At 41.9% G+C, this 12,105-nt stretch overlaps 1 protein-coding gene across 3 annotated transcripts in view; it reads right to left on the minus strand.

Annotated features, from left to right (window-relative positions):
• Positions 1–704: 704 nt before the first annotated feature.
• rassf5 (Ras association domain family member 5) overlaps positions 705–12,105 on the minus strand; it is a 33,248-nt gene continuing 21,847 nt past the window's right edge. For all 3 annotated transcript variants that reach the window (XM_033627416.2, XM_033627418.2, XM_033627419.2), the window contains 4 exons: positions 5,344–5,457; positions 4,448–4,760; positions 4,239–4,354; positions 705–4,083 (listed from right to left, as the gene is read on the minus strand). In XM_033627416.2, coding sequence (XP_033483307.1) covers positions 3,940–4,083; positions 4,239–4,354; positions 4,448–4,760; positions 5,344–5,457 — 687 coding nt within the window. In that variant the 3' untranslated portion in view covers positions 705–3,939. The remainder of the gene's footprint in view (positions 4,084–4,238; positions 4,355–4,447; positions 4,761–5,343; positions 5,458–12,105) is intronic.

Here is a 12,105-nt window from a genome sequence, read left to right on the forward strand (position 1 = left end):
TTGAATCACCTTTGTTCCCCATATTGATTGCCTGATGCCAGACAGAACTGTCAACTTGTTGCGCTCAGTCAACTCGAACTCAGTGGAGTGGGCAGACTGAAAGGCAACCATTTTGATGCCTGGTTTGAACTTCAGCAGATCACCTTTCCCATGTCTACTTGCCTAAATGCACTGAGCTGCTGCCACGTGATTGGCTGATTAGATGTTTGCATTGATGTATAACAGTAGTAACAACAGCACGTGATTTCCTTTGCATCAGTTCTCACTCCAGTGGTTGGTTAGAATTCAGTGTCTAGCTCAAAGAAACATTTGTTGGACAGACCAATATGGAGAAGTGAAACTAGTGTTAGTTCCCTTTTTTTAACCCAGCCCTGTACTGAAGAGCTGAGAACAATGCCTCGTCAGTCAAGATAACTGAGAGGCATCTCTTTGGAAATTCTTCTTGGATGCATCCTTCGGTTCATAACTTTCTGAGAAATACAGTTTCTGTGTGAGAAAATATTCTATGTGGTGTGATAAAAGCTTACATGGTGCAATTAGGGTTGAAGACCTATACAAAGGGAACCACTCTGGGCCTCATAATGTAGAGACACATTGAAACATGGGGAAACATAAAATGCAGAAGAGTCATCACTTACGTAACCTCCAGTAATGTTCCGTACTATATGGCCCTTAGTGAAAGGACATGAAGATATGAGAACATCTCAATAAAGGGATGACCTTTTTATTTCATTGTGATATTCTGTACAGTTCTACTGCTATATTTATACACACTTCTTCAAATTAAACAAAATAAATTGCGAAAAAAAGCATCAAGTCTCGGCATCCTTGACATATTATCATATGGATGAGGTGGACCATGAAATAAATAACAAGCACGCACACACACACACGCACGCACACCCACACAGACAGTTTGTTGGAAAGACAAATGTGTTGAGAGTCGGGGAAAGAAAGAGAAAAATACATGTACAACACCACCCAAGAAACGTAGATTTGCACACATGCTAAAGCACCCACACATCCACGCAGGCACCTGTGTGCTGAAACACACCTTACATACGTAGATCCACAGGGGCACATGAAACAAAAGGCACTGCCAGCAGGAACAGCTTGGGCTTTGGGTGGTGGCGTAAAAACAAAGAACAGGTTTGGGTTTACTGAGAAGCATGTGCTTATGGACGACGAGCCTCATTTATCAGTATTTATATTGTATCTAAAGGGTGAAAAATAAGCCTGTGTGCGCATGAGAAATGTTTACAGTAAATGCTATGGATAGATGCATTCATTTTATGTTACATGCATGTCAAATATGTTTTCCAAAACAACCTAATTTGCAGTTGTAATGTGTTATATTACACTCAATGCATGTTTTTATACTTGATAAGTGAGGCCCAATAAGGGAGCGCTGATCACACACAGACACTCATTATAAAACACAATTCACAATATCCTCCCTGCTCTATATGAGCGCACACACATACACCCACACACACACCCACACACACACACACCAACCAGTAGGAATGATACCAAAAGAATATTAATATTCATCGCAATAACAACAAAGTTAAACCTTGTCACTCTTTTCCAGTGTCTACATAATACATATGCATTGCAAACACGTCATTGGTACATCATAGCCATTATCATGAACTTTATATATTTTTCGTTTCTTTTTTTGGGGTGGAAGGTGGGGAGGTAAAAAGAAAAGAGAAGCAGAAATGCATGCCCAGCCGCAGAGCTGTGGGCCCTTCAGTGACCTGCATCTATATGTGCAAAAACAGAAGCTGGTTAATTAATTTCTTTTTTACATACACCACCTTTATAATTAGATAAACTTCCAAATGTCTCTCATCCCTTTAAAATCCTCTCAATAGATTTGTCCCTCTGAGCTTTGGTGTGAAAATCCCATCACATTCAAATGCAACCCATATAATAACAGTGTAAAATCACTTTTACAATAAAGTGTAAAATCTGTGAAGGTATGTGTTTTGCCTTGCTTGGCAGTCCGTGCAAGGTTGGTTGAATCTGGATTTAGGGAGGGAAAATGGAATAACAGTTAAAGGGTAACTTTGGTATTTTTCAACCTGGATCCTATTTTCCTGTGATTTTGTGTCTAAGTGACGAATGGAGACACAGTTCCTGAAACTGGTTTGGTATTGAGCGAAAGCGCTGCAGCCGACAGCTGCGACACAGGCTGCAATGTAACGTTAAAGGGCAATCGCGCGCTATCAATTATCTTCCACTTAAAGTGCTTGTTTTTGCCACTGACAGGCTCAAATAGTTTTTGAAGTGTCTGACAACATTATGTAAAAGGATTCCTACAGAGATAGATCTTTTTGTGAAAGAGTAAGATCCTTTTTGTTTAGCCAGAAACAGCCCCAAAATCGCCATGGTCGAACCCACCAGACTCCATTTAAATAAACAGTGATTTTATCATTATAAAACACTCTTCATTCAAAGTCGACAGACACAAAATAACACTCACAAAAGCTGCCTTGGTTCCTTCTTTCACTGTTCCAGCAATCCACAACTCTAATTTGGTTGAAATGAACCCTCAGTTCACCCAGTTAGGTGTGAAAATATGCTGCCTCTATTCACTATTCACTGTTTATTTAAATGGAGTTTGGTGAGTTTGCTGACAGCAATTTCGGGTCTGTTTCTAGTAAAACAAAAAGATTCTTACTTTTTAACAAAAAGGTCTATCTTTGTAAGGATCCTTTTCATAATGTTTTCAAACACTTATAATAATCTGAGCCTGACAGTGAAAGAAACAAGCACTTTTAGTGGACGTTAACTGATGGCGCACAACTGCCCTTTGTTGTTACATTGCAGCCTGTTTCACAGCTGTGGGCTGCAGTGCTCTCATTTAATACTGGACCAATTTCGAAACTTGTCTCCATTAGACATAAAAAACATGGGAAAATAGGGTCCAGACTGAAAAATACCAAAGCTACCCTTTAATGTCATAAAAGAGGTTAGATTTGTGTGGTAACTGGGTCAGATTGAAGACCTTTCTGTCAGCGAAGCACCTGAAAGCGTCTTCTAACATGTTGTTAAACTAGGAAATTGAAATAATAGAAACAAATAAAAAAAGCTGAGATTTTGGACAAAGTGGGCTAAAACGGGGTGTTGAAGGGTGGATTTCGGTTTCTTTCCTCCTTTAGGTTTTCTCTTTGCTCGACGCATGCTCCCTGAGAAAAATCAGAGAATGGATCTCACTTTCTTATCTTTCCATGTCTTGTTCCAGCATCCACAGCCTTTTGCCTCAAGCCTTGACCCCAAACACCTCCCTCACAAATCCACATGTTTATATTCGGGCACAAAAATAACACATCTGTTGATAACCCTATACATATATTCCAAGAAAAAAAGAACACTCAGTATGATTGTCCTTCCACCAAAGAGTAATCATGCCTTCTGTTTTACTTCTAACTCTACGTGTGCAGGAGGATGAGCTGAGAGAGACTCATGCATAAGTAACACTTGCAGTAGCAGCAGCAGCAGCAGTAGCAGAGGAAGGGAATTTTTTAAAAACACTAATGATTCATATCAGTCCCAAACGAGATCTCAAGTCGGACTTTCAGATCTTGCGTCGCTGTGATCTTTCTGTGTGTGTCCTTGGCAATGAAAGCGCTGCTTTTCAAATCAGCTAGCAGACCACACACCCTGTAGCCTTTCACGTCGCTTTCAACCCCTGATTCTCTCCTCGGGGAGTGGATGTGTGGATGGTAGGGGGGCTTGTATGCGTCCTGAGAAAGGGTATGCATCTGTGTGTAAATGTACTGTATGTTTGGGTGTATGTGTGGAGGGTGGAGACAAGTTCAGCTCCGGCTCCAGTCTCTGAATAGATCACGGGTGTTGAGGGGGATGGGGTCAACGTTCAAAGGGTCAGTCTCTCCCTGGGTTGAGGTTATAAGGTAACAGGTGAACGGGTCAGGGGTCATGTTGTTGGAGGGCCTGTTGTAGTTTCTTTCGGTACATGGTGTATTTTTGTTCCACTGCCCGCACACGCTCCGCCTCCTCTTTCTCCAGGATTACCAGGAAGTTTTGTAGCTCAGGGACAGAGAATGCATGCCACTGTGAATGAGAGAAGCTGATTATAATACCACTGCAGAAAATTTGTTTTTACTACTAGCCGTCTATGAATGTGTATCAAAGAGGAATGTTACCTCAGCAGCCTTTATAAATTCCCTTTATTGCCAACTAAAGTGTGTTTGTGTGTGTTTTCTCACCTCCACCTCTCCAGTCTCATTTTCCTTGAGGACAAAGCTGAGCTGCTCTGGGTCAGGCCCTGCTATCAACCTCAGGAGAAGTGGACGCTCACATAGAGGAAGCTTCTGGAACAGATCTGGAGGAGGAAAGCACAAAGAAAAACATCATTCAGTGCTGTCTACTCCACGTTTTCTGTAAATGAGCTTTCAACCAGGTGTCTTGTCCTCACCCTGTCCGTCGCGGTGCGTCTGCCTGTACAATGCAAATTTGCGGGGATTGTCCAACACCATGAACTTCTTCAGCAAGCCCTGGATGACCTCTCTGGTGGTGGTCAGAGAGCTGATGTGGATCTGCTTCACACAGTCACATGGTAGGTAGAAGGATGTTCTCTTTTCGCTCTGCGCACAGTCCGTCCCTTCAGTGTGGCCTCCTGCCTGCTTGGACGCTCCTTCTGAGCCTGCCGCCTCCACAGCGGGGACTGTGACTGGTCGACTGAGCCTCAGGTGGACCTTAATGAAACCTGTGTAGGATCCATCTGAAGCCTGGAACGCACAGAGATTAAGGGAGACAGTAAGAGAGTGAAGGCATGTTTCAGTGCTGACATGTGTGCTATAACAGGACTGGAAGGAAGTACTGTATGTTGGATGCTGTATGTATGTACTGTACGCAGGTAACAGTAACATTAGCCATGATAGCTAGAAAAAAAGCCTACATTGCATGACGCCGAAGCTGTTACTTTCAGTTTTCAGGTGATTTGCCAAGCTCAGTGTAGATTTGGGACATGCCAGTTTCCTTAGTCATATCTGACACTCATCATTTTGGTGGTCATCTTGGTTGATTTTGATTCTATTCCAGATGCTTGACCTTTTGGACATCTTGAGAGCCTATCGCATATTTTCGATGAGAGTGAGTTGGAGTCACAAAACTATCACTAAGGTTACATTTCCTTGTCTGACAACAGTGCATTCAAATACTGATTTAGACAGTGATTACAATGGCAACGATCAAAGCTTGGAGGCTTGTTTCTATCTGAATGAAAGCGAGGAAGTTATAAAAACTGGTTTCATTGTTAGTTTGACCTTAAACAGTATAGTACATTGTGCAGCGACAACAAGAAAAACTCACCAGTTTCATGCCATTTTCAGAGACTTGAATGTTGTACTCTTCTATCCTTGTCCGCACCTCTTCTTCCGACAGGTCCTTTGTTCCTTTCTCCTCTTCCTCCTTTGTTTCTTTCTGCTGTAAATCAAAGACAGAGAGGTTGTCAGAATCAAAATATCTGGTAGTAGCAGTGTTGTGTTTTAACCAGCAGATGGTGCTGCTTCCTCCACAATTTCTGTTGAAAAAAATCTTGCTTTGCTCAAGTTTATGAATAGATGTCTAAATACACCAGAATCAAGAGAAACCCTTCTACCCTGCAAACCTTTAAAAAACACAAGTGGACTGAGTGACTTGTGGGCATATCAGGTGTCATATTTGGTTTGAAACAAGATTATCAAGGCTGATTCCTGCCCTACTTGTGACAACACCCTGCCACCCTCTCCTATCCTCCATCTTTGTCAACCTCAGGAGGCAAAGCTGCATCTCTGACTGACGGTGATGGAGGGATTCTTATCGCCACTACACCCTCTCTTCTTCCACAGCGGGGTTACTCCGCGGCTATACATAGGGACAGGAAATGTTGTGAATGAAGCACATCATGCATTCAGCATCACAGCACGAGGATATTGACAGGGCTGCCTCCCTCTCACTCTTACTCATTTGTCTCTGTGACTAAACAGATGAGAAAGAGGGGGAGAGAGAGAGAGGGAGGGAGGGAAGGAGCAATGAAAGGAAAAAGGAGGTGATGAGGAGGGAGGCAGGGAAAAAGGCGAGTAAGGGGTGAGGAATGATGAAAGAGCGGCTGCTGAGCCAGCCTTAGCAACACAGAGTTTGACTGGGTTATTTATAGTACAGTGGGATGCATCCTCTCTATCTCACAATAGCATTTTTTTTTCTTCCCTTCTCCTGTTCGTTTGCATTTTCTGGGGCAGAGGAAGAGAGAGACAATGTGTGTGTGAGAGAGAGAGAGCGAATGCAGGGCAGGAATCGTTTCTGTAGGGGAGTCCTCGGGTTGTGCGATGAAGTCACCATTTCATTCAACACAGATGCAGTGTGCATGAGCATGAGTGTGTCTCTGTGTATGCACACAAATAGATTGAAGGTACTAAACAACACACATACATCACAAGTGTAGCTTAGCTCATCCTGGCTGACATTCAGCAAAAGGAGGTGACAACACTGTAGCATTTAGAGTTTCAAGGCTGTTTGAAGATAGATGCCAGGACAGAACTCTGTGTGTGTGTGTGTGCGTGCGTGCGTGCGCTGTTTTATGTGTCCATGTGTGAACAGGAACAGTGAAAAACAGGGGCTTCTGATTTTGCCTACCACATAGCTCATTCTTTTTGTTGCTACTTTTATCTCCTCCACACTTATCATCAGCCGCTCCTCTGTGCAATTATGGACCCACTATTATGGTATTTGTCCATGCTGTGGTGAACGCAGCTATTATTATCACAGCATGTAACAATCTGAACGATTGAGATCCCTTTTAATTAGGACATAAAACACAGTTTGAATATTTAAAGTTACAGCCCTGAGGCATCATTCCAGGAAAATATTGTAACTGCTTGCCCTGTCTTAAAGGTCCAGTGTACAAGATTTAGTGGCATCTAGAGGTGAGGACTGCAGATTGCAAGCATATGGAACTTGTCCTGGTTAGAATTCCTCAAGTCTTCATTGTTCAGGAGGTTTTCGCCGTGAGCCAAAATATCCGCAGGGTTCTCTTTCTCTCCAAAACAAATGGACCAGGTGATTTGAACTGGTTAAAACACTGAATAAAGCAGGTTCATGTTACAAATCAGTGTTTCTCCAATGCTGTTTTGCATGTCGGAAATGAGCACCGACTAATGTGTGCTCACCTTCTTTATCTGACAACTTGAGAGTCAGACATTCAGGAGGTTTTTGTTGGGAGCCGAATTATCTGTGGAGCTCTCTTCCTCTCCACAATAAAAAAGGACCTGATGCTTTACGCTGATAAAAACACTGATTGTAGCAGTGCTAGGGTGGCCAGTGCGAAAACATGGATCCAATCTTGAGTCAGTGTTTGGTTTATTCATTCTGGGCCACTGTAGAAACATGGCAATGCCACACGGTGGATGAGGATCTGCTCCCTATGTAGATATAAACAGCTCCTTCTAAGGTAACGATAATGCAACGAAATCAACAAAGAACATATACTTTTTATATTATATTCAATTTCTGCCAATATGTCACCCTATAACCTTCACACTGGACCTTTAACTTAAGTTTAAAAGACATGGAAAATCCTATCTTCCTATTACAGAAGCAATTCCTAAACTTGTGGCTGTTTTCTGTCCTGTCTCAGACGTCTTGTCTTATCTTTATACCTTAAGGAAATCTGAACTATAACTGTAAATCTGATTAACCTTCCAATTGGCACTTGTCCTTTAATGCGTGTATCTGTGATGAGAATGTGTCAGTAGGCCATTCGAGCTGGACAAGACATAATATGAACATAATATAATAATCCTCAATCTCAGTCAGGGAAAATGTAGTGAATTTGTCATCTGTACGACCACTGGCTGAACCCCATGCTTCCTTGTAGGAATCTCCAGAGCTGGACGTAGCATGTTGATCATATTCAAAATTAATCGTCTTGGCAGTTGATATATGCCCATGGATACATGGTCCAAGAAATTTAAAGTGACATCATACAGTTTGAGTAGCCTTCTTTAATCCTTACATTTGTTCATGTCGTTCCCCATTTTCATTACCATTACCACACAGGCCTCACAATCATGCTGCTGCCATTTATGGCAGTAATTCTGAATTAAGGACAGGGTCTGTGCCATCCTAACTTCACTTGAGTAATCCCTAAAATAGATAGCTGAATTCCTATCCTAAGATAAGATCAGATTTTTTCAAAATGCAGTTAGGAAACATGTTTCTGTGATAACAAAAATCCTAAATGTCATACTAAACGGAGATAAGATAGGATTACAGAGTTTCTGTAATAAGACCCCTGGTTCTGTGTCTCCACAGACTCATGAATACATAATAATGTAAAAACCCATACAGTTTTATAAAACTCTGGTGGTTAAACATTAAGCATGTACGGCAAAATCAAGGATTAAGAAAAGACTCTGAGGGATACAGAGAGTTGACTTGTATCCAAGATTCCTCCCAAGTCTACGGCAACAAAGTGAAAAGAACCTCGCAGGAATTCCTGTGTTTGTATGCATGTTTCTAAATGTATCAGAGGCAGTGCCCTGCCCTCCCTTTCTGCATACCAGTGAGAGTGGTCAGGGGACAATAGAGCGGGACAATAGAGCAGTTTCCGCCCCTGAGAGTTCCACAAAGTCCTGGGACACTGCCTTGCTTGGACCAGGTCACAAGGGAGCAAATAGCCAGCAAGGCACAGAAACAGAGACAGATGTGAAAACTGAAGGGTTTGCGCAGTCTGCGCTGTGATGAGGGGCTGACACCTTGGTCAACTTGATGAAAAATATGACACAAAAATCATCTACATTCCCCACTGCATCTTTGGTTTCAGAGCTTTATTCTAACAGGTTCAAGGATCTTAATTTTAACTCAGCATACCCAGTTTTAGGCACGGAGCATCCAGACAAAAATGTACCTGATGACACAAGCTGAAGTACAAATGTGCTCTCTTCACTGAAAGAATACAACAACTAAGGTTCATCTTTACCTAGAAAACACAAGCCTCTGACTGATCAGTGTCCATCTGATAATATTACAGGTGACAGGTCCAGGTCAGCTGATCCAGCTTTATGGTGTGATTCAGACAGATGTAAAGCAGCTTAACGTGTGTAAGATATCTAGGACTGTTACATAAATGGGCGCACACACATATGTATACATGCCACACACAAACATACACACGCACACACACCTCTCAGGGTGACATGATGCTCTCACTCCGATGAGATCAGACAAGTGAGGTCATGTGGCTGCTTGAAATGTTGCAGTAAAAACTAACCTGACCACCTTTTTGTTAACTTGAACTGACTGTTGACTTCAGTCAAACCTGCGGGGTATGTGCGTGTGTGTGTGTGCACGTGCGATTGACATCATGATCTTCAGGTAACTCTAGTCTCCAGGATCTATTACAACTGGCCAAGATTGAGTAGACGGCCCATACTGTCAGAACTTAACTAGCAATACTCAAATAAATAAATAAGGAAGCAAAAAAATGAAGGCAAAATTCACACACACACACCTCCCTGTTCTTCTGTGTTTGTGAGGACCATCACTGACATAATGTATTCCCTAGTCCTTTATCCTAACCTTAACAATCACAGCTAAATGCTTAATCTCAACCCTTGCCCTAACCTCAACATAAATCCCTCAAACTGGCCTTTGAAGAAGTGAGGACTGGCCAAAATGTCCTCACTTTCCAATAATGTCCTCACTCTGTTGAGTTAAAATGTATTACCGTCCTCAATATGTTACAAATATGAGTGCACATACGCACACACACTGATAACAGTGTATGCGTTAGCACAACGTCTTTACTGGGTCAAGTGTCGAGGAGAAGAAGCTTGATGGAGAACACACGCTGATTCTATTTCACAGCTCAGAGATCGCTGTGTGACAGCACAGCCAGCAGTACACACACAAACGCACACATACACACAATTAGCATATCAGACTGTGTCAATACAAGATTACAAGTGAGGTATTTTGATGTTGTATCTGATCGCAGTGGTGGTAATGTAACTGCTTTATATAGTGTTATAATGTAAAGCTATGCATCATATTTAAAAGTTTATTATGTTTTTTATGTCTAGTTTTTTCTGCGAAATAAACTAGTGCAGTGGAGTGAAAATATCAAACATTTTCATCTGAATTAAGTGGAGAGAAAGTGTAGAAAAAAACTGAAATACCAGAACTTTATAAGCGTACGTGATACAGTACAGTTCTATATTAAGTGCCATATTCAGTCCACTTCCACACTTTGTTTCCACAGCGTTGCTTGATGTGTGCAGTATATGAGACACTGCAGAGGGTTATTATGTGAATGTGTATGTGAAAACGCTTTTTGTACAAAAGCGATGCAACTCATTCATTTTCACTGCATCAAAAAGCAGAGCAGGACAAACTGAGCATACCCCCTGCTCATCACAGTGGCACACACACACACACACACACACACACACACACAAAACACATTAAAGCTGGCTGGCTAATCTGGAGCAAAAGGCTCAGCTCTGGAAATAATTCATAAAGAAAAGAGGATCTGGACTCTCCTTCTGCTGTTTTGATGAATGTAAGTATCTCCATGTGTGTCTGTGGACATAAATGCACACATACATGGGAGCAGACTTTACACAGAGACACATTTTGAAATCTTTATACACAATATATATGACAATGTGTCTCACAGGATGCCACAATGATCTTTGCATTTCCTTTTCATATTCAAATACAGGAAAGGACAGGACACTTTCACTGCATGGCTACTTTTAATAATCTAAATTCAAGAGCCATGTTTGATAGCTGCCTGTACTGATATGCTAATATATCAAACCATTTTTCTTTGGCTGCGTAGTGCCAGATAAATCAGGCACCATCAGCTGGCAGCCCAGACAAGCTAACCCCAATACCCTTCTGTCTCAGCAGCACGGCGGCAACCCTAACTCCACACGCTGACAACACAGCTGGTCAATTATTCAGAGATTATACCTTCTCCAAGTCAGACACCAAAGGCACTGCCAGGACAAGGACAGCAAGAAGAGGGCTGAGCATGTTTTACATGGATGCAAATGACTGTGTGTTGTTTTGAGAATTTCATCTCCAGGCTTTTTGTGCAACCAGAAACAGGCCGAGTCCACACATACACAGATATGAAAACATAGCTTTGTCTATGTGTTTTGGCCTTTCATCCACATCAACCTGTGTTTATCTCACTGAAAATACACCTTTAATAAAACTCCACCAAGGGTGAAGATTTTCAGAAACTGTTTTCAGCGTTAACGTGTGGAGCTTTTTCACTTTAAATGTCAGAGTGTTTCCTCCTATGTGAGGTGACACAAATGAGGTGACATTTTGCACAATGGCGGATGTAACCACAGTAGTGCTGGCTCTAGCCTTGCTTACAGCACCTGCATGTTACATGTTTACACTTAAATGTACAGTTATGTTTCCACTATATTGAGAAACAGAGGCGTCAGAATGTGCTACAGAGGTCAATGCTCCAGGTGGCCATCTGGTAAGACTTTTTTTCAGGCTTCTGATTGGCCGGCATCTTCTTATCGTTCTTTGCATGGCTTTAGGGTTAAGGTTACATTGCTGTCTGTTGGTTTGGCATGCTCTTGACAGACCTTTAATTGTGTTTTGCATTTTCATTTGGACAGAGATAGTTTTATATCAGCAATTTTTTGAGAACAAATGAGTGAAAAACCCCGTTTTCAAGAAATAACCATGTTTGTATGGACTAGGCCACACTTTCTATCTGCTTCACTCCCCTCTCCTTTCCCTACAGAAAATCATTCAATATCCTGCTGTGCACACAAGTAGCACCTTACACCCCGCAGTGCCAGTAATACTGTACTGGAGTTTTAGTATCTGACACAATTATGTGTGAGGTAATTAAATGTACAGTGTGTGCCAACAAAACCACACGTTGCTATGGTAACTGGGAAAATGGTTTGCTACAGTCAAGTAGTTGCCTGACCCACACACACAAACACACACACACACACACTTGTTCTAGTGCAAAAGTATCAGCTTTGTTTCTACGGAAACCTCTCCCACGCACTGTAGAGAAGAAGCCTCTATGGAATCTGTAGGTTAACATCATTA

Source organism: Epinephelus lanceolatus, chromosome 1 (assembly GCF_041903045.1).
Source record: "Epinephelus lanceolatus isolate andai-2023 chromosome 1, ASM4190304v1, whole genome shotgun sequence".
Taxonomy (NCBI): domain Eukaryota; kingdom Metazoa; phylum Chordata; class Actinopteri; order Perciformes; family Serranidae; genus Epinephelus; species Epinephelus lanceolatus.